The following is a 27380-nucleotide window of genomic DNA, read 5'->3' as shown; positions in this document are numbered from 1 at the left end:
AGAAACACAGAGTTATAGCACTGAGTTGGTAGCTGTTTCCTTCTTGATATTTGACTTAGCATATGAGTTTATCTTAACTCTCATATGGTAGTCAAAACTAATTTTTATTGTGGCATAATTGAATGTTTAGAGGTTTTTTATATGAAATTTTAACCTCAATATTACAAGGCATGTTTTTCATTTAATAAATTTTGAAAGACAGTATACAAAAGATTTTATTTAACTCATACATGTAGTTAAAACAATAATTATTTACAAAGACAGTGAAAGGAAGAAAGAGCTGCCATTTCAAAATAGTACTATTTTTTAAACTTGTAATTTTTGTTATTTGTTTAAATATTAAATAATATTTAAATAGATGTACCTGTTTTGCTTTCACACATTTTTCTTTTTGTAAATAATAGTAAGTAATAACAGTTACTATAAAATGAACCAGGGCATTTTTCTTTATTTCAGGTGATAGAAGTATTCATTAGAGCAGAAGATGGCCTTTGTAGAGAGGTGGTAAAACATCTTAATCAGATTGAAGAACAGATCTTAGATCATTTGGCATGGAAACCAGAGTCCCCACTCTGGGATAGAATTAGAGACAATGAAAACAGAGTTCCTACATGTGAAGAGGTTTGTGAAAATATCTTAACATTTTTCTGTAAGAAAAGTGTATCAGTATTTAGTCTATTCATAATCTCATTTCACAGACAGCTATTAAATTTATAATATGTCTCCCTTTTGGGGTGTGGCAGTTGGCTTTAATATGGCACAATTACCCCTATGTCAAAGAGGAAACAAGAGTCAGGAATAACTTGTGATTGCCACAGGGTTTTGGTTACAGAGTAAAAATTGGTGTTCTTTCTTAATTTTCTGAATAAGTTTCTGTCCCTTAGAGTGGTTGATATTCTAACTCTCCAAATCAGTAGTGAAGGTTGATTAATATTTAGTATCAAGTTATCAGGTTTTTAATTTTTTAAGACTGTCATAATTTTTTTTTTAACTTTAGTATGAAAATGGAAAAAACAACTGATTTTATTTAGATGGAGTAGCTGATGAGCCAACCAAGATAGTTTTCTTTTTTCTTAGATTATTATTGTATTTCTAGTTAAATGTTTTTTGTTTTTTGGTTTTTTGGGGGGTATTATCATTCTGTGTAAACAATTCTTTATAGGTCATGCCACCTCAGAACCTGGAAAGAGCAGATGAAATTTGCATTGCTGGCTCCCCTTTGACTCCCAGAAGGGTGAGTGAAGTTCGTGCTGATACTGGAGGACTTGGAAAAAGTAAGTTTAAAATACTAGGGGGAATACTTTCGGGCCTAGTATCTGGAGATTTAAATTTCATGTAAACAAACCTACAAGTGAAGTAATAGGGAATATATAGAAGAAAATATTATATGCATCTTAGTACTACATGGATCACTTAAGTAATGCTTTTAAAGAATATTTAAGAACACAGGAAACTGCATTATATAACAAGTATCTTTTAAAAAGGATAGAATGCTATGTCTAATGTGATCCCTATTTTTTAACTGTATATTCGTCTATAAGCATACGGAAGTGCAGAAATGGAGAAACGATTATTGTCATGTGATAGAATTCCCAGTGATTTCTGTAAAGTTTTTAAGGCAAATATGTATACTTTTAAAATCAAGAGAAATAGAAAAGCCTTCTTAAAGACAGAGCTGCATGATCTAAACTGCTTTGAGTCTGTCAGTTGAGCTGTGCTACCCTGGTTAGTGTGACACCAGTGCGGGTCCAAGAAATACAGAAAAGGGCAATTTTGCTATGCATCTGATTAACATTTTAGGAAACTCCTTAGAAGATCTGACGGGTGCAAAGTTTGAGTTTACAGATGTGTGATATAACTACTTTTTAAAGAGCAATTCTATAAATCCAGAGAGTTCCAAATTCTTGCAAGCCATTAGAAGAATATTGTTTGTAGATCAGTTTTATAATATAATTGGTAAGCACAGGCTATAGATGAAAGATCAGTTTTAAAGTCAAGAATCACTCTAAGTCAGTGTATACTCAGTAAATATGGATGGTCTGTATGAAAATGCTCTCCTTTTTGAAAGTGGAGTCATGATGGCTTAACTATTTTTTTGCTTCTTACCTATTCAGACCCATCCACGGATCTGACACTGGTCTTCCTCAGTCTATTTCCATAGAGTTCTTCCTTTCACAATTTATGGATTAGGACTTGATTTTAAACTTCATTTTGTTTGTAATTACCACTTTTCCATTTTCCTGAGGTCTCTTGATACTTTACAAGAGAATGATTATAATGCATTCTTTCTGATTCTGCAGCTTTGTACCAAATACAAATCTCTAGTAAGTTTGTTTACTTTTGTAGCATCAGGAAATAGAAATGTTAAGCCACAGTCTATCAGGATTTACTCCTATCAATACCTCTTGTGACTTCCCTACATATATTTTTTAAATTATAAAAACCCACTGATGTGCAGTTTTTACGGGTGGACGCAGAGAGGAAAAGGAATGCTTACTTCTCAAAAGTTCAGATATTGGTGTGAATACTTAAAAGTAAACTAAGTTATAATGGTTATAGACTTTCTGTTAGGGGTCATAAAAATTTTTTGGAAATAGATAGTAGTGATGGCTTCACAACATTGTGAATATAATTAATGCCACTGAATTCTATACTTAAAAATGGTTAAAATGGCAAATTTTATGTTTTTTACCACAATTAAAAAAATTAATAAACTAATATATAATAACTTTTGAATTGTACAGTTTAAATAGGTGAAATGTATGGTATGAGAACTATATCTCAATAAAGCTGTTTAAAAAAAAAATAAACTAACCTTAATTGAATCCAAACCATGTATGTCAACCTTGCTGAAGAACATTGAGTTTTAGTAATTTTCTGTATGTGGAAAAAGACAAAGATGGTAATTCATAAAACAAGAGGGAAATGCTCCCAGATGATAAACTATCATCATGTCCCCTTATCAAGTAGTGGCTTTACAGTGAAATCACATCTTACATGTGTGTTAGGTAGATATTGAATATAGTCAAAAATATTACAGAAAAATAGAATAATTCCTTAACCTTAAGTCATGAAGGCCTGTAGTAGTGGAGGACAAAGTCTAGTTTGATTCAGGAGATGGTGGAGTAGAGAGAGGAGCACTGCAAGACAAAAAATTCCTTTTTAAAATTTTGCTCTCAACAGTGTTCAGTTGAATTTTCACTACTTGAATGTAGGTATGAAATGACTTCTGTAATTTTTGTTTGATTTTTAAATTACGAAGTATTTCAAACACTGTAGTTATTTTTTAATATAACTTCTTAGATGGAAGTCAGATCTCAGTTCCCTTAAGTTAAATGATTTGTTTAATTTGTTTTGACCCTAGGCATAACATCTCCAACCACATTATATGATAGGTACAGCTCCCCAACAGCCAGCACTACCAGAAGGCGGCTATTTGTTGAGAATGATAGCCCCTCCGATGGAGGGACACCTGGCCGTGTTCCCCCACAGCCCCTAGTCAATGCTGTCCCTGTGCAGAATGTATCTGCGGAGGCTGTTTCTGTCACACCAGTTCCTGGACAGACTTTGGTTACCATGGCAACAGCCACTGTCACAGCTAACAATGGACAAACAGTGACCATTCCTGTACAAGGTAAGGAAGGCAGAGTGGAATATTGAATTCTTTCTCTATGACATTTACTGGAAAGTTACCTGAGATTTGGCAAGACTGAGAATGTGGGACAGAGGAATTATGGGGAGGGGGCGTTGAGAAAGGAGAAATTGTAAACCTCTGCCTGGAGAACCTTGTACTATCAACATTTTCTTCATGTCTTTTTTCTCTGTAACAAACTGTAGGAATTGCCAATGAAAATGGAGGGATAACATTCTTTCCAGTCCAAGTCAATGTTGGGGGGCAGGCACAAGCTATGACTGGCTCCATCCAGCCCCTTAGTGCACAGGCCCTGGCTGGAAGTCTGAGCTCTCAACAGGTGACAGGAACAACTTTGCAAGTCCCTGGTCAAATGACAATTCAACAGATTTCCCCAGGTGGACAACAGCAGAAAGAAGGCCAGCCTTTAATCACCAGCAATATTAGACCCAGGAAGACCAGCTCTTTATCCCTTTTTTTTAGAAAGGTAATTTTTCATGTACCTTTCTCAGAGCATGAGCTTGGGAAATATAAGTGTTAAAGTTTGAAATGTTTTTGTTTATCTACTAGGTTTACCACTTAGCAGGTGTTCGCCTTCGGGATCTTTGTGTTAAACTAGATATTTCAGATGAACTGAGGAAAAAAATTTGGACCTGCTTTGAATTCTCTATAATTCAGTGTCCTGAACTTATGATGGACAGACATCTGGACCAGTTATTAATGTGTGCCATTTATGTGATGGCAAAGGTGAGTACCATTTGGAACTGAAAAGGTAAAGGAAAAGATGCTACATTATTACTCAGAACGTTTTTAAATAGCTTTATTGAGATATAATTCATATTCCATATAATTCGCCCATTTAAAATGCACAACTTAATGGGTCTTGGTATATTCATAGACATGTGCAATCATCACCACAATTTTAGAACATAATATTACATTGTGTGGATATATATGACAGTATTTTTATTCATTTATCAGTCGATGGATATTTGGGTTGTTTCTACTTTTTGGCTGTTATGAATAACACTACTTTTAGCATTTGTGTACAAGTTTTTGTGTGGACATATATTTTTATCTCTAGGGTATATACCTAGGAACGGAATGCTGGGTCATATGGTAATTCTGTGTTTAACCATTTAAGGAACTGCCAGACTGTTTTCCTAAATACTATACCATTTTACATTCCTACCAACAATATACAAAGGTTTTAATTTCTTCACTTTCTCATCAACATTTTTTTTTAAAAAATAACTTATTGAGGCAAAATTCACGTAATATAAACTTGACCATTTGTTCAAAAGTGAACAATTCAGTGGCATTTAGTACATTCAGTGTCACACACCCACTACCTCTATCTAGTCCCAGAACATTTCCATCCCTGTTAAGTAAAACTCCTTACCCATTAAGCAGTTTATCCCCATTCTCCCTCCCACAGCCCGTGCAACCAGCAATTTACATTCTGGCTTTATGGGTTTATCAATTCTTGATATTTCATATAAATGGAATGAAACAATATGTGACCTTTTGTGTATGGCTTCTTTTACTTAATATAATGTTTTTGAGGTGTATTCATGTTATAGCATGTGTCAGTACTTCATTCCTTTTTAGGCTAAACAATATTCCATTGTATCGATATGCCACAATTTGTTTATCCAGTCATCTATTGATGAGTATGTCACCTGTTTCCACCCTTTGGCTATTGTGAATAGTGCTGGTGTGAGCGTGTGTGCGTGTGTACTTACTTGAGGGCCAGTTTTCACTTCTTTTGGGTTTATACCTACAAGTGGAATGCAGGGTCATGTGGTAATTCTATGTTTAACTTTTTGAGGAACCAGCATACTATCTTCCACAGCAGCTGCACCATTTTATATCACTACCAGTAATGCACGAGAGTTCCAATTTCTCTGCATCCTTGTCAGCATACTTGTTATTTTACCTACTTTTTTTTTTTATTGTTGTAGTCATTCCAGTTGGTATTGAGTGGTGTCTCATATTTTTGATGTGTATTTCTCTAATGACCTCAAGCACATTTTATTGTGCTTTGTTGGTCATTATTATCTGAGTTTTTAGTTCTAGCCACTCTAGTATGTGTCAAGTGCTATCTCATTGTGGTTTTGATTTTCGTTTGCCTGATGACTAATTATGTCAGACATCTTTTAATTTGCTTCCTGGCCATTTGTATATCTTCTTTGGAGAAATAACTGTGTAAATCCTTTGCTCATTTTTAAAATTGAGATATTCATCTGTTATTGAGTTGGTGTAGTTCTTTATATATTCTGGATTTGACTACCTTGTCCAGTATATGATTTGCAAATATTTTCTCCTATTCTGAGTATTATCTTTTCACTTAATTGACAGTGTCATTTAAAGCATAAAACTTTTAAACTTTGATGAAGTCCAATTGCCTATTATGTTGTGGTTGTTGCCGACACTTCTCGTGTCATATCTAAGAATCCATAGCCAAATTCAAGGTCATGAAGATTTATCCCTATTTTCACTTGATGTTTATAGTTTTCTCTCTTACAGTTAGGTCTTTGATATACTTTGAGTTATTTTTGTGTATGGCGTGAGGTAGGAATCCAGCTTCATTCTTTTGTATGTGGCTGTGCAACTGTCTCAGCATCATTATTGACAAGACTATTTTTTCCCCATTGAATGGTCTTGGCACCCTTGTCAAAAATCAGTCCTGGACTCTGAATTCTATTCCATTGGTCTATATATCTATCCTATCCTTATGCACTAGTGTATTCTCTTGAGTACTGTTGCTTTTTTATAAGTTTTGAAATTGGGAAGTGTGAGTCTTCCTACTTTTTTTTTCCCAAGATTATTTTGGCTGTTCTAAGTCCCTTAAAATCCAAATATGAATTTTAGAATCGTTTGTCAATTTCACAAAAAGACTCAGGATTCTGATAGGGTTGTTGAATCTGTAGATTGATTTGGAGAGTGTTGCCATCTTAACAATTTTAAGTCTTCTGATTCATGAACATGGGATGTTTTTCCATTTATTTAGCTCTTTAATTTCTTTCGACAATGTTTTGTACTTTTCAGAGTGTATTTTTTGCACTGTTTTTGTAAAATTTATTTTTATATATTTTTTGATGCTATTATAAATGCAGTTGTTTCATTTTTGATGTGATCAATGCACATGTATAGAAATACAATTTTTGGATATTTGGTCTGGTATCCAGCAACCTTGCTGAACTTATTCTAATAGATTTTTACTGGATTCCTTAGGATTTTCTATATACAAGATCATGTAATCTGCTTATTATTTCACCTCTTCTTGTCCAAACTGGATGCCTTTTATTTCTTCTTTTTTAATTACCCTGGAGAGAACCTCCAGTATAATGTTGAATAGGAGTATTGAGAGCAGAGATTCTTGTGTTGTTCCTTAGGGGAAAGCATCTAGTGTTTCACCATTAAAGTATGATATTAGCTATGGTTTTTTCATAGTTGCCCTTTCTGGTTGAGGAAGTTCCCTTCTATTTCTAGTTTGTTGAGTGTTTTTATCATGAAAGGATGTTGGATTTTGTTAGTTACTCTTTTCTATGTACATTGAGATGATTAGCTTAAAAAAATTTTTTTATTAATGTAGTGTATTACATTGATCGATTTTAATATGTTAAACCAACCTTGCATTCCCGGTGTAAATTCTTATTTCTGTTGTATAATTATTTTTATATGTTGCTAGGTTTGGTTTGCTAGTAGTTTGTTGAGGAAGTTTGCCCTTATTCATAAGAGATATTAATCTGTAGTTTTTTTGTTATGGCTTTATCTGGTTTTATTATCAAGACAATACTGGCCTCATAGAATGAATAAGGAAATTCTTTTTTTTTTTTTTTTTTTTTGTCTAGGTTACGAATACGAAGATCTACTTCTTCTATCTTTTGACATTAATTCTTCTTTAAAAGTTTTGTAGAATTCAGCATTGAAGCCACTGGAGCCTCGGCTTTTCTTTGTGGATAGTTTATAGATGAATAATTCAGTCTCTTTCTTGTTATAGTTCTGTTCAGATCATCCGTTTGCTGTAGAACCAGTTTTCATAGTGTGTGTCTTTTTAAGAAATTTTCTACTTCGTATGGGCTAATTTGTTGCCATATAATTGTTCATATTTCCTTATAGTCCTTTTTATTCTTTAAGGTTAGTAGTAATGTTCTCTTTTATTTTTGATTAATTTCAGTCTTTCTTTTTTCTTGGTCAGTGTAGCTAAAGGTTTGTCAATTTTGTTGATTTTTTCAAAGAACCAGGTTTTTGCTTTGTTTTTTTTCTCTATTTTTCTATTCTCTATTTCATTAATATGTACTCTATATTTATTATTTCTTTCTTTATGCTTAGTTTAGGCTTAGTTTTTTGCTCTTCTTTTTCTGGTGTTTTAAGATGGATGGTTAGGTAATTGATTTAATGTCTTTTTCTTTCTTTCTTTCTTTCTTTCTTTTTTGTTAGCTGGCTAGTACGGGGAAACAAACCCTTGACCTTGGTATTAAAAGGCTGTGCTCTAACCAACTGAGCTAACCAGCCAGCCCAAATATCCTTCTTTGTTTTTTTTTAAAGAATAGCTTAACATCTTTCATCCTTTTAAATATGAGCACTAATAACTATAAGTTTCCCTCTAAGCACTGCTTTAGCTGCATCTCATAACTCTTGGTATGTTGTGTCTTCATCTCAAAGTATTGTCTGATTTCTCTTTTAGTTTCTTGTTGGCTCACTGGCTATCTGGGAGTGTGTTATTTAATTTCTGCATATTTGTTAGTTTCCCAAATTGCTTCCATTATTGATTTCTAGTTTCATTTCATTGTAGTCCAAAAACACACATTGTATTATTGCAATTTTTAAAAATTTATTGAAGATTGTTTTATAGCTTAGCTTATGGTCCATCCTGGAGAATTTCAATCTACATTTGAAAAGAATGTGTATTCCGTTGCCTTTGGGTAGAGTGTTTTATAGATGTCTGTTAGGTCTAGTTATTTTATCGTATTTAAGTATCCTGGTTTTTTGTTGATTTTTTGCCTAGATCTTCTATCCATTTTCAAAAGTGAGGTATTGGAATCTCCAGATATTGTTGTTGAATTGTCTATTTTTCCTTTTGTTTCTGTCAGTTTTTGCTTTATGTATTTTGGTGCTCAGTTATTAGGTGCTTATATGTTTATAACTGTTACAGCCTCCTGATGGATTGACTCATCATTATGAGAGTTTCCTCTTTAGTAACATTTTTCCTTGTTCTAAAATCTGTTTTATAGTATGATATCTGTATAGTCACCAAGCTTTCTTGTGGTTGCCACCTGCATAATATATCCCTTTCCATCCTTTTACTTTCAAACGTATTTATATTTTTGAATCTAAAGTTTCTCCTGTAGATGGAATATAGTTGGATATTGTTTTAAAATCTAATCTGACAATCTCTGCCTTTTGATTGTGTTATTTAATCCATTCACATTTAATGTTATTGATGTAACTGGCTTTCATTTGCCATTTTACTTTTGCTTTTCCATATGTCTCATATCTCTTTGTCCCTTTATTTCACTTCTTCACTTCCTTCTTTTGCAGGAGGTGAATATTTTCTAATATAGCATTTTAATTGCAGTAATGATTTTTTCACTACACATATATAGAGATACATAGATATTTACTTATTTCCTTAGTGGTTACTCTAGGGCTTACTATATATCCTAATTTATGAAAAATCAGCTTCAGATTCATACTAATTTAATTCCAGTGAGATATAGAAGTGTTACTGTTTCCTCTTTCTTGTTTTCCTTTTTGTCCTTTTTGTGGTATTGCTATACATATTACATCCATAAATGTTATGAAATCAACAGTACATTGTTATAATTATTACTTGATAAGATTTTATGAGTTGTAAAGGAGCTGAGAGAAGAAAGAGGAGTGTATTTATTTAAAGCTTTTGCTATATTATCCTTCTTTGTCATTTCTGGCTCTTATTGGTTTCTGTGTATTAGAGTTGACATCTGCAGTCATTTCCTTTGCCCAGTACAGCTTTGCTCCCCCCCCACTTCCTTTCACTGTTTTTGGCAAATATATTACATTTTTATCTGTTATAGGTCCAACAATATTTTATATGAATGTTGCTTTATACAATTGCTTTTTAAAGCAGTTAAGAAAAGAGAAAAATATGCATTTATACTATATTTACAATTAAATAATTACCTTTACCAGTGCTCTTGGCTTTTTTCATGTATATTTGAATTACTCCCAGGGACACTTGCTTATAGCTTGAGGAACTTTCTGTAGTACTTCTTGTAAGGTGGGTCTGCTAGCAGCAAATTCTTTATTTTCATTTATCTGAGAATGTATTTATTTCACCTTTACTTTTGAAAGTATTTATTTTGCTATATATAGGATTCTTCCATTTTTTTTCTTTCACCATTGTGAATATGGTATCCATTGCCTCTTGGCCTCTATAGTTTCTGATGAGAAGTCAGTTGTTATTTTATTGTGGTTTTCCTATAAGTGAAAAGTTTTCTTGATGATTTTAAGATTTTCTTTCTTTTTTTGAGTTTCAGCATTTTTACTATGATATGTCTGGGTATGGATCTCTTTCACTTTATCTCACTTGGAGTTAGTCAAACTTCCTGAATGTGTAGATTATTGTGTTTAAATAAACTCAGGAAGTTTTCAGTCTTTATTTCTTTGAATATATTTTTCTGCTTCTCTCTCTCTCTCTCCCCCCTCTTCTCTCTCTCCCCCCCTTTCTTCTCTCCCCCCCCCTTCTCTCTCTCCACTCTCTCCTCTCTCCTGGTTCTTCCATTACACATATGTTGGTGTGCTTAATGGTGTGCCACAATTCTCTGAGCCTTTTTTATTTTTCCTCATTCTTTTTTCTCTCTGTTCTTCAGATCACACAAACTCTTTCTTCATATTTGCTATCTCTCTCTTTCTCTCTCTCTGCTAAAAAATTAGCAATTTTTTTTCTTTGCTAGTTCAAATCTACTTTTTTTCCCCTAGCTTCTAGTGAATTATTGTATTTTTCTACTCTGGGTCTTGGTTCACATACTATAGGGTCCCACCACTCTCACAGAATTTTAGTATATTTTCTTTCTTTTTTCCCCAGTCTACAGAGATGGAAAGTAGGTTTTCTTGAATAGGTGTTTCTTCATTTGCTGTGTGCCCTTAAGACCATTTCCAGAGACTTTAAATGGCTGTTTTTTATAATTTTCCCACTTTCACTGGAGAACAGGTTCTTGGAGCTTCTCACCAGTGCTTCTCATGCCAAAAGTTGATATCCCTCTCAGAGCACTCTTATTCTTTGCCAGGTCACAAAAGAAGATAAGTCTTTCCAAAATATCATGCGATGTTATAGGACTCAGCCACAGGCCCGGAGCCAGGTAACTACATTTTATTTCAGGGCTGAAAATAAAGCTTAAAGTCTGTGACGAATACAAAAATTAACAACGGTTGATTCTGTGGCCCTTTTTCCAAAATAAACAACTAAGATTCCACTTTAAGGGAAGTCTCTAATTTAATCTTTTTTAGTCATTGACAGACAACATCACATGTTGATTATTTTAAGTCGTCTTTTCCTCAAAAAGCAACCATGTGGGGCCGACCCTGTGGCTCACTCGGGAGAGTGCGGTGCTGGGAGTGCCGAGGCTGCGGGTTCGGATCCTATATAGGGATGGCCGGTGCGCTCACTGGCTGAGCGCAGTGTGGGCGACACCATACCAAGGGTTGCGATCCCCTTACCAGTCACACACACACAAAAAAGCAACCATGTGAGATATTTGATTGCCTTCTTAATTCAGAGAATCACAAGATAGAGGCAAATTAAGGAGTTATTTGGTTTCTATGTCACTTTTCAGTAAACATAGTACTGTACATTTAACCAAGATAATGGTAAATGAAAATTTAAAATCTGGTTCACCTTAATACCATTCATTTGTCTCTGAGGGGCAAATATGCCAGATTTTTGTATTTTACTTAGAATGACTTGATTTTATGGTTGGTACTATTATCGCCCTGTGGTACTGTAGGTAGTTCATGGAATTTGAAGCCAGACAGGCTCTAATGTAAATCCTGGATCTGTTATTTAATAGCTTTATGACTTGGCTGTATTTCTTAACCTCCTCTGAGGAGGACAACTATTACTTTTGGGATTGTTGTGAAAGTCAAGTAACATATGTCAAGGTCCTGTCATCTAGGATGTGCTCAAGAAATGTTAGTTTATGTCCTCTTTTCATTGTCTCTCTAAAGGTATATAGAAATGTTTTGATAAAAGGGAAAAGAAAACGAAGAAATTCTGGCAGCAGTGATAGCAGAAGTCATCAGAATTCTCCAACAGAACTAAACAAAGATAGAAGTAAGTGGGATCATCATGAACTCACAAAACAAAATTAGGAGCTTTTTTTTTCAGGCCTAAAGACTAAGGATTACTAAATGAACTAGCTACTATAGAAACTGTGAAAGTGTTTTATGGACAAAGGATTTGTTGGCGCAGTAAACCAAATTCTAAATTTAGTGGCAAAGTTGTCCTTCATTCCATAGCTTTGAATCACATAGTGCATAACATTATTCTCCAGACAGGAATCTGCTGGCCTGATTTCCAGAAAGTTCTGGCATGTTCCACACTAAGGAAATGCCATCACTAATTGTTGGTTTGCATCACTTAGTGCAGGGCTCAGGTCATAAAATACTTGGTGTAACTTATTAATGGAAACTACTCAGTAAGCCTTTGCTATGGTTATGGCATGGGGGTAAAGTTATATCCTATCTGAGCCTTGCTCCTTGGTATGAAGAATAGATTGCTATTTACTGCCAATAACAAGTAGGGCAGGTAGCTGTTCATCTTCTTCCTAGTGACTTTCTTTTTTAAAACAATCTGTACTAGCAGTCTTTGTAGTTAACACTCTTCATTCTACCGACTGTAGCCAGTAGAGACTCCAGTCCTGTCATGAGGTCAAGCAGCACCTTACCAGTTCCACAACCTAGCAGTGCCCCTCCTACACCTACTCGACTCACAGGTGCCAACAGTGACATGGAAGAAGAGGAGAGGGGAGACCTCATTCAGTTCTACAACAACATCTACATAAAACAAATCAAAACATTTGCCATGAAGTACTCACAGGCAAACATAGTAAGTTTGACGGGGATTATTTCATACTTTTCATTTGTGAGGGATGAAGAACATGTAAATTGGACCTGTTCCAGATAAAAACTAGTTTTACAAATAATTATTTTATTAAATTGAGGAAGTTTCTAACAATTAATTTGCCAAATATAATTTCTATTGTTGTTAATTAAGCATTAAACAAGAATAAGATTGTATTTGGATTCCCTACAAAGTATAGTAGTACAAGAGATAGGCTTACATAGGTTCAAATTGTCCAGTATTGAGCAATGGTGGTGACCCTGCAAATTATTAACTTTCTCTGTGCCTCTTTGTTTCCTCGTATATAAAATGGAAATATAAGTAGTTTCTAGCTTATAGGGTTGTTGTGAGGATTAAATGAAATAATGTATAAAAAATGCTTAAAACAGTGACTGGTACAATCTAAGCACTTGAAAGTGTTTGCTATTTGTATGATTTTCTTCAGGTTTAGTTGTTGCCAGTACACTGCTGTTTACCATTCGTAAAACTACTGATTATATCTCTTCACTCGATAAAAATAACCATTATCAATAAAAATACCTGGTTAGAAATTGTCTTCTTTTAAGTGCCAATTTTTTTTTTTAACAGATGGATGCTCCTCCACTCTCTCCCTATCCATTTGTAAGAACAGGCTCCCCTCGCCGAATACAGTTGTCTCAAAATCATCCCATCTATGTTTCCCCACATAAAAATGAAACAATGCTTTCTCCTCGAGAAAAGATTTTCTACTACTTCAGCAACAGTCCTTCAAAGGTGAGCCTAACATATATCTTGGCCTTTACTAACTCCAAAATGCTTAGGATGCTAGAAATAAGGTTTGTGATAGGTCTAGGCACTCACTAGAGTGATGGTAACTTCCAGAACAGTATTGGGAGCAAAATCCAGAGTATGTTGTTTTTTTCTTGGAGAATCTTAGGGTTGGAAATAGGGTAAAGGATTTGGATTTATTTTTATTCCCTTCTTTTCTATTTGTGTATTTCAAACATTCTGCTGTAAGCCTGGAAGTTCGTTTTTTATTCCATTGGTAAAATTTTAATTTTCCAAATGTCTGTGCAGGAAAGAAAATTTGGATCCCTAAACTGATTATTGATGGTCTATTTCTGGGACAGGAAGCATCTCTGGACTCTTTCTCTAAGGCGAGCGAAATGGACATTTGGACAGTGCAATGTGATATTCATATTAACATAGGTTTGTGTGGTAGCCATCTGCCTCAGTCTGAGAAGGAGAGGGAAGCTTGAGTCAGGCTTTAGTGGTGAAAAGTTAGAAGTTGCTGAGGTATGGAAGAACATCCAGGAAAAGGCAGAAAAGGGGAAGAAAACAGTGTCCTCAAGGCAATTAGGATAGTGCACTGGGAATCATGCTGTGTTAAATGGAACTGGATCGCGAAGGTCCTTACATAATGAGATTTGTATTTATAAGGGTTGCTTAGAAATAAACATATCAATATAGCTATATAATATATCTATATTATATATCTATATAATAAACAAATAGCCTAGACATGTCAACAAAGAAAAAGGCAATAACATGAAAAAGTGGTGGAGGGTGGGGAGGATAATGTAAATGAGACTGAAGAGAAATGAAAACCAAATGCAATGCATGATTTTTAATTGGATCTTGCATAGAAAAACACTGCTATAAAGGAAATTTGGGGGACGATTAGGAAAATTTTAATAGGGACTTCAGTGTAATATTTATGTCTAAATTTCTTTGGTATTGATGATACCATATTATGTAGGAGACTGTGCTTAAAGTATTCAGAGGCAAAATGTCCCAATGTCAGCAACTTACTTTCAAATGATCCAGCTAAAACATATATATAGCAACAGCAAATAATGGTAAAGTGTTCATGATTGATAAATGGGTGCTTAATGAACTATTCTTTCAAATTTTCTGTTGGTTTGAAATCTTTTAAAAAGTTGAAGAAAACAAAAAAAAGTAAAAATAAAGCAGCAAAAATCAGTTAGAAAATGTAGTAATGGAAAAACTTTTCCTACCATAATAAAAAAGGTGTCACATGCCTTAGAATAAATATATACCTTGTTAAGAAATTACTTAACTTGAATTAGAGATTTTTAAAAACTATAATGAATGAAGATATGACAATGTTTCTGAATAGGAAAATCAAACATTAAAAAGATATTATTTCTTCCAGCCATTACATAGGTTTACTCTAATTCTGGTGAGATTGTTTGTGAAACTTGGAAGTATAAATTGGCAATAATAGCCCCAAAAGGCAACTGGAGTCAGAGGAAATGACTCTGACAGTCCCTCTAAAATTAGACTCTCATCCTATAACCAAATAAATTGCAAATGTATTAAAGAGTTAAATGGAAAAAAGGAATCATAAAACTAGAAGATAATATATATTGCTGCTTGTTTGGCCACAGAGTAAGAAAAGACTTTGTAAAAATAATAATACATGGGTAATAGACAAAAGAATCATAACAGTTCAAAAGAAGGCTAATAAATGAGGAAAAAGGGAAGAACATATGGGAAAATAGTAAACAAACAGCAATTAAATGTAAATGGTCTAAATACACCAATTAGAAGGGAGAAATGGTCCAGCTGGACAAAAAAGCAAGATCAAACTATGTGCTGTTTATAAGTAACCTACTTTGAAGATGCAGTTTAAAGTAAAAGGATGACAACCTTTTTTCCATTAACAAATAGATAAAATGTATATCCCTTATAATGGAATATTACTTGGCAATAAAAAGGAATTAAGTACTGATACATGCTACAATATGGACCTTGAAAACATTAAGTGAAAGAAGTTAGTCACAAGACAATAATATTGTATGACTGCATATATATGAAATGTCCAGAATAGGTAAATATATAGCGGCAGAAAGCAGATTAGTGGTTGCCTAGGGTTGGGGGGAATAGAGGGTTTCTGCTAATGGGTCAGAAATTTCTTTCTGGAATGATGAGAGTTCTAAAATTGAATGTGGTGATTGTTGTATAACTCTGGGAACATACTAAAAACCATGGAGTTGTATATTTTAAATAGATAAAATATATATTACGTGAATTACATCTCAAAGCTGTTTAAAAAACAGTTAAAGGATGGAAAAAGTTATATGCTAACACTAATCAAAAGAAAGCTGGAGTGGCTACTAGTATCAGAGAAAGTAGATTTCAGAGCAAAGAATATTATCAGGCATAAAGAAGGTCATTTCTTAATGATAGGCCATACAGGCCTAAACAGAAAAAAAATAGTTCATAGTCAAGAGATTTCAACATAATTGAAAGAACAAGTAGAGAAAACCAATGAGGATATAGAAGATGTGAACAACATGTGAACCAAAATGACATTTGTAGAACACTCCAACAGTATCAAGGGTAGATAGAACGTTTACCAAGATAGTCCACATTCTGGACTGTAAAACAAGTGTCAAATTTTAAAGGATTCCAATAATGTATTTTCTCTGATCACAATGGCATTAAACCAGAAATCAATAACAGAAAAAGTATCTGGAAAATCCCCCAGTTTTTGGAAACTCAGTCATATATTTCTATGGCTCAAAGAAGAAATCACAAGAGAAACTGGAAAGTGTTTTGAACTAAATGAAAATGAAAATCCAAAATATTAAAATGTATGGGCTGCAGCTAAAGCAGTGCTAAAAGGGAAATTTATAGCACTGATATCTGTATTAGAAAAGAAGGTCTCAAATTAGTGACCTAAGATTTTGGCTTAAGAAACTAGAGAAAGAGCAGGAATCATTGAAATAGAAAACTGAAAAATAATAGAGAAAATCAGGGTAATCAAAAGCTAGGTTTTTTGGAGAAGATTTTAAAAAATTGGTATGTCCCTTTGCAGACAAATCAGGAAAAAGAAATGACACATTACTAATATACATTAAAAGTATAATGAGGGACGAAGAACTTAATGCCAGTAAATGTGACAATGCAGGTGAAATGGACAAATTCCTTGAAAGACAAGCTAATATGGAAAAAAGAGATATTTCATGTTAAAAAGCAAAACAAAACAAAAAACAAAAAAACTCAAATGTTCAACATCCAGATCAGTGGTTTTTGATCCTGCCTCTATATTATATTATCACCACCTGGCGAGGTTTCAAAAGAAATTTTAGCACAGAATTGGGAGTTTCTCCAGTAAATTTTAACTATTAGACTGTAGGTTAGAGAAAGATTTGTCATCGTGACTTGATAGGTGATAGCTAAAACCAAGGAAGAATATTACAAAGCTAGAAGTAGCTTGGCTCTAGAACAAACCAATAATATACTAACATTTAAAGAGAAAAGAATAGGGCCAGTCCGTGGCTCACTGGGGAGAGCGTGGTGCTGATAACACCAAGGCCGCGGGTTCGGGTCCCTATATAGGGATGGCCGGTTAGCGTGGTGCGGACAACACCAAGTCAAGGGTTAAGATCCCCTTACCGATCATCTTTTAAAAAAAAAGAAAAGAAAAGAAAAGAATTACCAAATACCACACAAGATCAATTAAGATGGATTAATGATCAGCAACACTTGTCAGGGCAATTTCAGTGGATTGGTACAGCTTGTTGAATAAGTTATAGCACTGTTTATAGCAATCATCAATAGGGGATTAGCCTATGAAACATGTACTATAGGATACTATATAGCAGTTAAAGAGATGTGGTAGATCCATATATACTGATATGGGAAGATCTAAGACAAAGTTGACTGGTAAAATAATATTCCAAACAGTACACAAAGTATAAATTTTTTTTTTAACCCCACTTAATACACAGTATTACGTTTCTAAGAATGAGTACATTCCTAGAAAAAGAGTGAAAGGACACATACCAGCCCAATTCATTCAGTGGATGAATAGTAACTAGTAAGTATCTGCAGGACTGAGTGAAGATAAGGAGTCTAGGCGGATTCTGTATGAAATTTTTTGGAAGTAAGAATTTATTCATGTTTAAATTATTATGTGTATGTTGTGTAAATAATGTATAAATTATGTATACATTTTATATACGTAAAATTAACACAAGAATGTACAATGTATAATGCATGCTATACATTAATGTATGTTAGTGTGCTATGTATATTAAGACATACAATTAAACACTGTAATGGTGTATACATTGTATGATGTCTACATTACATACCATTAACATACAATTAGTGTATACAATCAACAATATAAGGAATAGTCAAGTAAATGGGAGACTACAGAGATAGCAAATGCAGACCAAACATTTAGGAAGGTATATGAGGTAGAAGACAAAGGGTCAAAGGGAAGCTTTCTTAAGATGGTTACAATTTGCAAAGGTACATATGCTGATAATGAAATTTTATTAAAAACCTCAGAAAAGTTTATTCCAAAGTTAAAGAACAAAAATTACAAATATGAATAAAATGTCTAGGATTTGCTTCAAAATAATCTGGGGGATGGGAATTAATGGGGGTATAGACCAAATAAGACTAGACAAAATGGTTGAAGTAGGGTGATGGGCACGTGAGGATTCATTATGCTCTTTTCTCTGCTTTTGTATGTTTGAAATTTCCTATAATAAATGTATGTGAATTTGCTCAATATGCTTTCTATAGAGAAACATGAACAATGAAGCAGCACATGAAAAAAAAAGTTTTAACCAACAAGCTAGTAGAAAATAATGTGTTCAAAGACTTCTGGGGCTTTGGAGAAAGTTAATGTTGAAGGCACTGTGAAGACATCCAGTCTCTAGTATTCTGGCAATGTCTTCCTCAGTAAGAGTTCCTCATCTGAGCCACAGAACACAGAATATAACTTGAGTAACTTTCACAATTCTCCCAAGGACAATATATAACATCATTTTAGATATTACTAATTCATTACCTACAATGGATGGATACCTTAGGGAATTAAGGCTTACTTCTAGTGAAAGCTTGGTTAAGAATGGCTGCTAAAAAATGAGTAACACTAGATTTAAAAAAAGGGCATAATGTGTAAAATAATACTATTTTTTTAAAAGAAAAATGGACATGTGCCTATTATTTTTTACATGTCTAAGATTAAATATAGCATAGCAATGTGTGATGCTCTATAATTATTGTAAAAAATCACTAATTTGTGAAGTCTTATTATAGAAATGTATATATCAAAATTCCCTATGGAGCTTTTTATTTTTTTTTTATTTTTATTTTTTAATTTTATTTTGTCGATATACATTGTAGCTGATTATTGCTCCCCATCACCAAAACCTCCCTCCCTTCTCCCTCCCCCCCTCCCCCCCAACAATGTCATTTCTGTTTGCTTGTTGTATCAACTTCAAATAATTGTGGTTGTTATATCTTCTTCCCCCCCCCCCCCCGGTTTGTGTGTGTGTGTGTGTATGTGTGTGTGTGAATTTATATATTAATTTTTAGCTCCCTCCAATAAGTGAGAACATGTAGTATTTCTCTTTCTGTGCCTGACTTGTTTCACTTAATATAATTCTCTCAAGGTCCATCCATGTTGTTGCAAATGGCAGTATTTCATTCGTTTTTATAGCTGAGTAGTATTCCATTGTGTAGATGTACCACATTTTCCGTATCCACTCATCTGATGATGGGCATTTGGGCTGGTTCCAACTCTTGGCTATTGTAAAGAGTGCTGCGATGAACATTGGGGAACAGGTATACCTTCGACTTGATGATTTCCATTCCTCTGGGTATATTCCCAGCAGTGGGATGGCTGGGTCGTATGGTAGATCTATTTGCAATTGTTTAAGGAACCTCCATACCATTTTCCATAGAGGCTGCACCATTTTGCAGTCCTACCAACAATGTATGAGAGTTCCTTTTTCTCCGCAGCCTCGCCAGCATTTATCATTCATAGTCTTTTGAATTTAGCCATCCTAACTGGGGTTAGATGGTATCTCAATGTGGTTTTGATTTGCATTTCCCGGATACTGAGTGATGTTGAGCATTTTTTCATATGTCTGTTGGCCATTTGGATATCTTCCTTAGAGAAATGCCTACTTAGCTCTTTTGCCCATTTTTTAATTGGGTTGCTTGTTTTCTTCTTGTAAAGTTGTTTGAGTTCCTTATATATTCTGGATATTAATCCTTTGTCAGATGTATATTTTGCAAATATTTTCTCCCACTCTGTTGGTTGTCTTTTAACTCTTTTAATTGTTTCTTTTGCTGTGCAGAAGCTTTTTAGTTTGATATAATCCCATTTGTTTATTTTTCCTTTGGTTGCCCGTGCTTTTGGGGTCGTATTCATGAAGTCTGTGCCCAGTCCTATTTCCTGAAGTGTTTCTCCTATGTTTTCTTTAAGAAGTTTTATTGTCTCAGGGTGTATATTTAAATCCTTAATCCATTTTGAGTTGATTTTAGTATACGGTGAGAGGTATGGATCTAGTTTCATTCTCCTGCATATCGATATCCAGTTATCCCAGCACCACTTGCTGAAGAGGCAGTCCCTTCCCCAGTGAATAGGCTTGGTGCCTTTGTCAAAGATCAGATGGCAGTAAGTGTATGGGTTGATTTCTGGATTCTCTATTCTATTCCATTGGTCAGTGTGTCTGTTTTTATGCCAGTACCATACTGTTTTGGTTATTATAGCTTTGTAGTATAGCTTAAAGTCAGGTAGTGTTATGCCTCCAGCTTTATTTTTTTTGCTGAGCATTGCTTTGGCTATTCATGGTCTTTTATTGTTCCATATAAATGTCTGGATAGTTTTTTCCATTTCTGAGAAAAATGTCTTTGGAATTTTGATGGGGATTGCATTGAATTTGTATATCACTTTGGGTAGTATGGACATTTTCACTATGTTGATTCTTCCAATCCAAGAGCATGGAATATCTTTCCATCTTCTTGTATCCTCTCTAATTTCTCTCAGCAGTGGTTTGTAGTTCTCATGATAGAGATTTTTCACCTCCTTGGTTAACTCAATTCCTAAGTATTTTATTTTTTTGGTGGCTATTGTAAATGGGCAGGCTTTCTTGATTTCTCCTTCTGCATGTTCACTATTGGAGAAAAGAAATGCTACTGATTTTTGTGTGTTGATTTTGTATCCTGCTACTGTGCTGAAATCATTTATCAATTCCAACAGTTTTTTTGTAGAGGTTTTAGGCTGTTCGATATATAGGATCATGTCATCTGCAAACAGGGACAGTTTGACTTCATCTTTTCCAATCTGGATGCCCTTTATTTCCTTCTCTGATTGCTCTGGCTAGTACTTCCAACACTATGTTGAATAGGAGTGGTGAGAGTGGGCATCCTTGTCTAGTGCCTGTTCTTAAAGGAAAAGCTTTCAGCTTTTCCCCATTCAGGATGATATTGGCAGTGGGTTTGGCATATATGGCTTTAATTATGTTGAGATACTTTCCCTCTATACCTAACTTATAGAGGGTCTTTGTCATGAATGAGTGCTGAACTTTATCAAATGCTTTTTCAGCATCTATAGAGATGATCATATGGTCCTTCTGTTTGAGTTTATTAATATGGTGTATCACATTTATTGATTTGCGTATGTTGAACCAACCTTGCATCCCTGGGATGAATCCCACTTGATCGTGATGAATAATTTTTCGTATGTGTTGCTGTATTCTGTTTGCTAGTATTTTAGTGAGGATTTTTGCATCTATATTCATCAAGGATATCGGCCTGTAGTTTTCTTTTTTGGTTATATCTTTACCTGGTTTTGGTATCAGGATGATGTTAGCTTCATAGAATGAGTTTGGGAGATTTGCGTCCGTTTCAATCTTTTGGAATAGTTTGTAAAGAATCGGTGTCAATTCCTCTTTGAATGTTTGGTAAAATTCTGCTGTGAATCCATCTGGTCCTGGGCTTTTCTTTGTTGGGAGCCTTCTGATAACAGCTTCAATCTCCTTTATTGTTATTGGTCTGTTCAAATTTTCTACGTCTTCACGGTTCAGTTTTGGGAGCTTGTGTGTGTCCAGAAACTTATCCATTTCCTCCAGATTTTCAAATTTGTTGGCGTATAGTTGTTTATAGTAGTCTCGAATGATTCCTTGTATTTCAGATGAATCAGTTGTAATATCGCCTTTTTCATTTCTAATTTTGGTTATTTGAGTCTTCTCTCTTCTTTTTTTTGTTAGCCATGCTAATGGTTTGTCAATTTTATTTATCTTTTCAAAAAACCAACTTTTTGATTCGTTGATCTTTTGAATTGTTTTTTGGTTTTCAATTTCATTCAGTTCTGCTCTGATCTTAATGATTTCTTTCCGTCTGCTAACTTTAGGATTGGATTGTTCTTGTTTTTCTAGTTCTTTAAGGTGAAGTGTTAGGTTGTTCACTTGCCATCTTTCCATTCTTCTGAAGTGAGCATTTAATGCAATAAATTTTCCCCTCAATACTGCTTTTGCAGTATCCCACAGGTTTTGGTATGATGTATCATTGTTTTCATTAGTTTCAATAAACTTTTTGATTTCCTGCTTGATTTCTTCTTGGACCCATATGTCATTAAGTAGAATGCTGTTTAATTTCCATGTGTTTGTATAGTTTCCAGAGTTTCGTTTGTTATTAATTTCTAGTTTTAATCCATTGTGGTCTGAGAAGATACATGGGATAATTGCAATTTTTTTGAATTTATTGAGACTTGATTTGTGACCTAATATGTGATCTATCCTGGAGAATGATCCATGTGCTGATGAGAAGAATGAATATTCTGAGGTTGTTGGGTGGAATGTTCTGTAGATATCTGCCAATTCCAATTGGTCTAGAGTCTTGTTTAGATCTTGTGTTTCTCTACTGATTCTTTGCCTAGATGATCTGTCTAATATTGACAGTGGAGTGTTCAGGTCCCCTGCTATTATGGTATTAGTGTCTATTTCCTTCTTTAGGTCTAATAGAGTTTGTTTTATAAATCTGGCTGCTCCAACATTGGGTGCGTACATATTTATGATTGTTATGTCTTCTTGATGGATCAGTCCTTTTATCATTAAGTAGTGTCCCTCATTGTCTCTTTTTATGGTTTTTAGTTTAAAGTCTATTTTGTCAGATATAAGAATAGCCACTCCAGCTCGTTTTTCTTTTCTGTTTGCATGGTAAATCTTTTTCCATCCTTTCACTCTTAGTCTGTGTGAATCTTTATGGGTGAGGTGGGTCTCTTGTAGGCAGCATATAGTTGGGTCCTGCTTTTTGATCCAGTCAGCCAGTCTGTGTCTTTTAATTGGGGAATTTAAGCCTTTAACATTAAGAGTTGTTATTGAAAGGTGTTGATTTATTCCTAGCATTTTATTGGTTGTTTGGTTGTCTTAGGTGTCTTTTGTTCCTTGCTTTCTGATTTACTGTTTGGTTTCTTTGTTTGTTGGTTCCTTAGGTTGTAGATAGTGTTTTTGTTAGCTTGTTTTCTCTTCATGAATGCCATTTTTATTGTACTATCGGGTTTAGATTTTTCTTAGGTTTTTATGGCAGTGGTAGTTATTTTTCAGGAACCAAACCCAGTACTCCCTTGAGGATTTCTTGTAAGGGTGGTCTTGTGGTAGTGAACTCCCGCAGTTTTTGTTTGTCTGAGAAATATACTATTTGCCCCTCATTTCGGAAGGATAGCCTTGCAGGGTAGAGTATTCTTGGCTGGCAATCTCTGTCTTTTAGTATTTTGAAAATATCATCCCATTCCTTTCTAGCTTTTAGGGTTTGTGATGAAAAGTCTGATGTTAACCTGATTGGGGCTCCCTTATAGGTGATTTGACGCTTCTCTCTTGCAGCTTTTAAGATTCTCTCTTTGTCTCTGAGTTTTGCCAATTTGACTATGTCATGTCTTGGAGAAGGCCTTTTTGGGTTGAATACGTTTGGAGATCGTTGAGCTTCCTGGATCTGAAGATCTGTGATTTTTCCTATACCTGGGAAGTTTTCTGCCACTATTTTGTTGAATATGTTTTCAATGGAATCTCCATTTTCCTCCCCTTCTGGAATACCCATGACTCGGATATTTGAGCGCTTGAGGTTGTCTGATATCTCTCTCAGATTTTCTTCCATGTCCTTGATTCTTTTTTCTTTCTTTTTGTCTGCTTGTGTTATTTCAAACAGCCCATCTTCAAGTTCAGAGGTTCTCTCTTCAACTTCGACAAGCCTGCTGGTTAAACTCTCCGTTGTGTTTTTTATTTCGCTGAATAACTTCTTCAGTTCAGCAAGTTCTGCTACATTTTTTTTCAGGACATTGATTTCCTTGTATATTTCCTCTTTCAGATCCTGTATACTTTTCCTCATTTCATCATGATGTCTAGCTGAGTTTTCTTGTATCTCATTCAGTTTCCTTAGAATTATTACTCGAAATTCCTTGTCAGTTATTTCAAGGGCTTCTTGGTCTATAGGATCTAGAGTATGAGATTTATTAACTTTTGGTGGTGTACTTTCTTGATTTTTTGTATTTCTGGTGTCTTTTTTTTGGTGTTTATTCATTGTGGCAGGGGGTTTCACAGTCCACTGGTTTGAGACTAATGACTAACTAGGATGTTGCTGTGGTTGCCAATTTGGTATGGCTCCCGCCGTGACTGCTCAGTTGGCCTCTAGTGTCTTGTGTGTGTGGTTGCCTCGGGTCTTGGGCTTCTCCGGGGATCCACCTTTCTGGTCAGCTTGTACTCTGCTGGGCTGGTGTATCACGTACCACAAGGTGTGTGATCTCTGTTGAGCTTTCACTTTCTGTACAGGACTTCTCCCCGTTCCGTGTGCTCTGGCCCAGGCTGTTAGATCGTGCAGTGGCGACCCCACCGGGTGTGTGGGTTCTGTCGAGTCTCCGCCTCCCTGGCCGCACGTCTCCCCCCTCTGTGCACACTGTGCTGGGCTGGGGTGTGTCTTCTGCACCCCTCGTCTATCAGCTGGGCCTTCAAGACCCTGCTCAGCACCACCTCGCCCAGGAAGTCTACCAGGTTTCTGCTAGGCACAGACGACCGGTCTCTCTGGGTGCCTTTGTAGCACTGTGTAGATCTTTCTCGGGTCTTGTTCACCTTTGTATCCCCCCGGTATAAACCTAGTCTAGTGCCCGCCTGCAGCCTGCTCTCCGGCAGGTTCAAGCAGACCTGGGAACTCTCCTACCACACTATTCCCCACCAGAAATTCGTTAGGCTTTTTTTTCCAAACTGGTGGTCGCAGAGATGGTATCTGCCTCCCAGTAACAGGAAGTTTACCGGGGCGGAGTCCAGGGTGTGGTGGAGTGACAGTCGGCCCGCCCGTACTTCCTAGCCCTCCCAACATTGGTCGGGACACCCAACACCCCCAGCCCCGCCAGAGAACCGCGGAGGGAGTGGGAGAGGAGGCCGGCCCGCAGGGTCCGGAAAGCCCCGCGCCAGGCCAAGCAAATGGGCTCAGTGATGGCCGAGCAGGGCGGAGCTGCCCGCACCTGGGAAAATGGAGGCAGCACCGGGGCAGTGAGTGGCCTGGTGGTGCAGGCGGGGAGCCTCGTGGGCATCCACCCCCCGAACAGAGCTGTGCCAGGGATCACTCACAGTGCTGTGCCAGGTCGGGCGCTCGCTCTGTCTCTGGTTTGTTGCCTTCCGTGTTCTCGGCGCTGCCGCCTCGGGCTGTTCAGTCGCGGCGCCGCTCGGGCGCTCCCAGGAATCTTCTTTAATGCCGGCCTGAAACCTCGAATCCTGAATAGGGCAGCTGGCCGCCTTCAGTGCAGCCCCAGCCTCCGGGATCCTGGCTGCATCCACAGCAGCCCTGGCGCCGTGTTCCCTGTTTCAAGACTCGCTTTTGCAGCTAAGAATCAGTTCTTTTCCTGCTCCACACTTCAAAGCTGTTGCCTGTAAATGAGGCAGCCTCTCCTGCCGGGGGCAAAGTGGCGTTGAGCCCCCACGACCGGCCAGCAGCAGCAGTCCTCCCTTAAGAGATGGCCAGAGGAAGGTCCACAAGTTTCCCGGCTGCCTGAGGCCCAGTGGCCACCTTTTCCACCTCAGCTACTCCGCGCCAGCCGCCGCAGCCGCCGCCATCTTGAAACCCCTATGGAGCTTTTTAAACATAGAAATACTGTCCTTACCCAAATAGTCACCAGTCTCAGCCAGCTGAGAAGTAAATTTGGCAGGTTATTTAAGCTAGTGTTTCTTTTCTCTGAAAAGGTGTTGAAATTCTTCTGGGTAAACTGCTTAACTCATTTGCGATTCTTCAACTTAATATGAGTGTTGAACTATGCGCATTAGCATTTTAAAGTTTTTATATCTATTTTTTTCCCACCATAGAGACTGAGAGAAATTAACAGTATGATACAGACAGGAGAAACTCCAACTAAAAAGAGAGGGATTCTTTTGGAAGACGGAAGTGAATCACCTGCAAAAAGAATTTGCCCAGAAAATCATTCTGCCTTATTACGCCGTCTCCAGGATGTAGCTAATGACCGAGGTTCCCACTGAGGTTAGTCTTTTGTATTGAAACTGTCTTTTCACAAATGATTTAGCAGCATCATTTAGTAGTGCGTGCTAGATTATGGAGCTCTTTTCCTTAATCCAGTCAATCCATTATGCTGTTAGTAGTAACACGAAGGGACATTTTTGTGAGAAACTGGACTTACTCCATCCAGTTATCAGGATATTTTTATTCATCCCAGTTGCCTTTTTAAGTACCATTCAGTGCTTATCATCAAGGCTGCTAAGAAACCAAACTTGGATTTTTAACTCTTTGGCATAGCTTTTACAAGTATTGCAGAGAACACAGTGTACTCAATATGAGTATAAGAGATCGCTGTTGACATGCTCTAACAGTGGAACTATTTCAAATTCATTCCTACCTGTTTTTGGTCAGCTCTAGTTCCTGCAAAAAGCAAAACAAAAATTAGGCATTTTGTCCTAAAACACTTGGTAGGAGTGTGAGATTTTTACATTCCTGAAACAGAACAAAGGGGAGCGCCCCAATTCAGAGGTCCTACGTCATTAGCCCATGTCTCCTGGTTCCCTTTGTGCACTTCTTCCCTTTCCCTATTAGATGTATTGCAGTGTGAAAAGTGCTTGATCATTCGGTTGTGCAATGTTTGAGTGAATCTGTACAAAAGTGGTGGCACTTTAGGGCTGTAAAATGCATGATTTTGTAACCCAGACTTTGCTGTATATTTGTGATAGCACTTTCTACAATGTGAACTTTATTAAGTACAAAACTTCTAGGCTAAACATCCAATATTTTAATGCTTTTGTACTTTTTAAAAACTTTTAAAGCGGCAGTAGCCACCTTTTGGGCATATGTTTTAAATTCTCCAGTTTTTTTTTTGTTGTTGTTATATAGGGATCAGTAAAGATACTGGCTAAGTAACGATTTTAAATCAAGTTGAATTGAGGGAATTAATATGAAAAAATTATGACCTCTTCCTTTATTTAGGAAGTAGTTATCCAAAAGACATGTCTATTAAGGTGATATCTTTTAAAATATTTTGGGATTTGTCCTGGCAGTTTAAAAAAACAGGTTGGAGAATTTAGGTTTTTATTAGTACATAGTACCATTTATACAAATTAGAAAATGTTATTTAACAGCTATTGAATTATCCACATATACCTTTATTAATCACTATTGCGCTGGCAGTTTTAAAGTTGAATTAATAATCTTACTAGGGAGAAAATTCAATTGTAAATTGAATCAGTATAAACAAAGTTACTAGGTAACTTCATATTGCTTTGAAAGAAATATGGAACTTACACTGTTCAATTAGAATAGTGTTCTGCAAAAATATTTATGACTTCAAGATCCTACTACTGTAATTTTATATGAAGACAAGTGTATTTTTCAATAAAGCAT

General features: G+C 35.9%; 1 protein-coding gene across 2 annotated transcripts in view; it reads left to right on the top strand.

The window, feature by feature from the left end:
- Nucleotides 1-27380, top strand: part of RBL2 (RB transcriptional corepressor like 2) — a 63765-nt gene that overhangs the window by 33019 nt on the left and 3366 nt on the right. The window contains exons 13-22 of one of the 2 annotated variants that reach the window (XM_063109308.1): nucleotides 457-621; nucleotides 1163-1274; nucleotides 3365-3634; nucleotides 3838-4118; nucleotides 4202-4378; nucleotides 10906-10977; nucleotides 11843-11948; nucleotides 12517-12722; nucleotides 13326-13490; nucleotides 25841-26012. In XM_063109308.1, coding sequence (XP_062965378.1) covers nucleotides 457-621; nucleotides 1163-1274; nucleotides 3365-3634; nucleotides 3838-4118; nucleotides 4202-4378; nucleotides 10906-10977; nucleotides 11843-11948; nucleotides 12517-12722; nucleotides 13326-13490; nucleotides 25841-26011 — 1725 coding nt within the window. In that variant the 3' untranslated portion in view covers nucleotide 26012. Of the gene's footprint in view, nucleotides 1-456; nucleotides 622-1162; nucleotides 1275-3364; nucleotides 3635-3837; nucleotides 4119-4201; nucleotides 4379-10905; nucleotides 10978-11842; nucleotides 11949-12516; nucleotides 12723-13325; nucleotides 13491-25840; nucleotides 27373-27380 lie in introns of those variants that run through there. The other variant, XM_063109309.1, reaches the window with a different exon arrangement.

Source organism: Cynocephalus volans, chromosome 10 (assembly GCF_027409185.1).
Source record: "Cynocephalus volans isolate mCynVol1 chromosome 10, mCynVol1.pri, whole genome shotgun sequence".
Classification (NCBI taxonomy): Eukaryota; Metazoa; Chordata; class Mammalia; order Dermoptera; family Cynocephalidae; genus Cynocephalus; species Cynocephalus volans.
The sequence above is the reverse complement of the archived record's forward strand: the minus strand, read 5'-3'. Positions and strand labels throughout refer to the sequence as shown.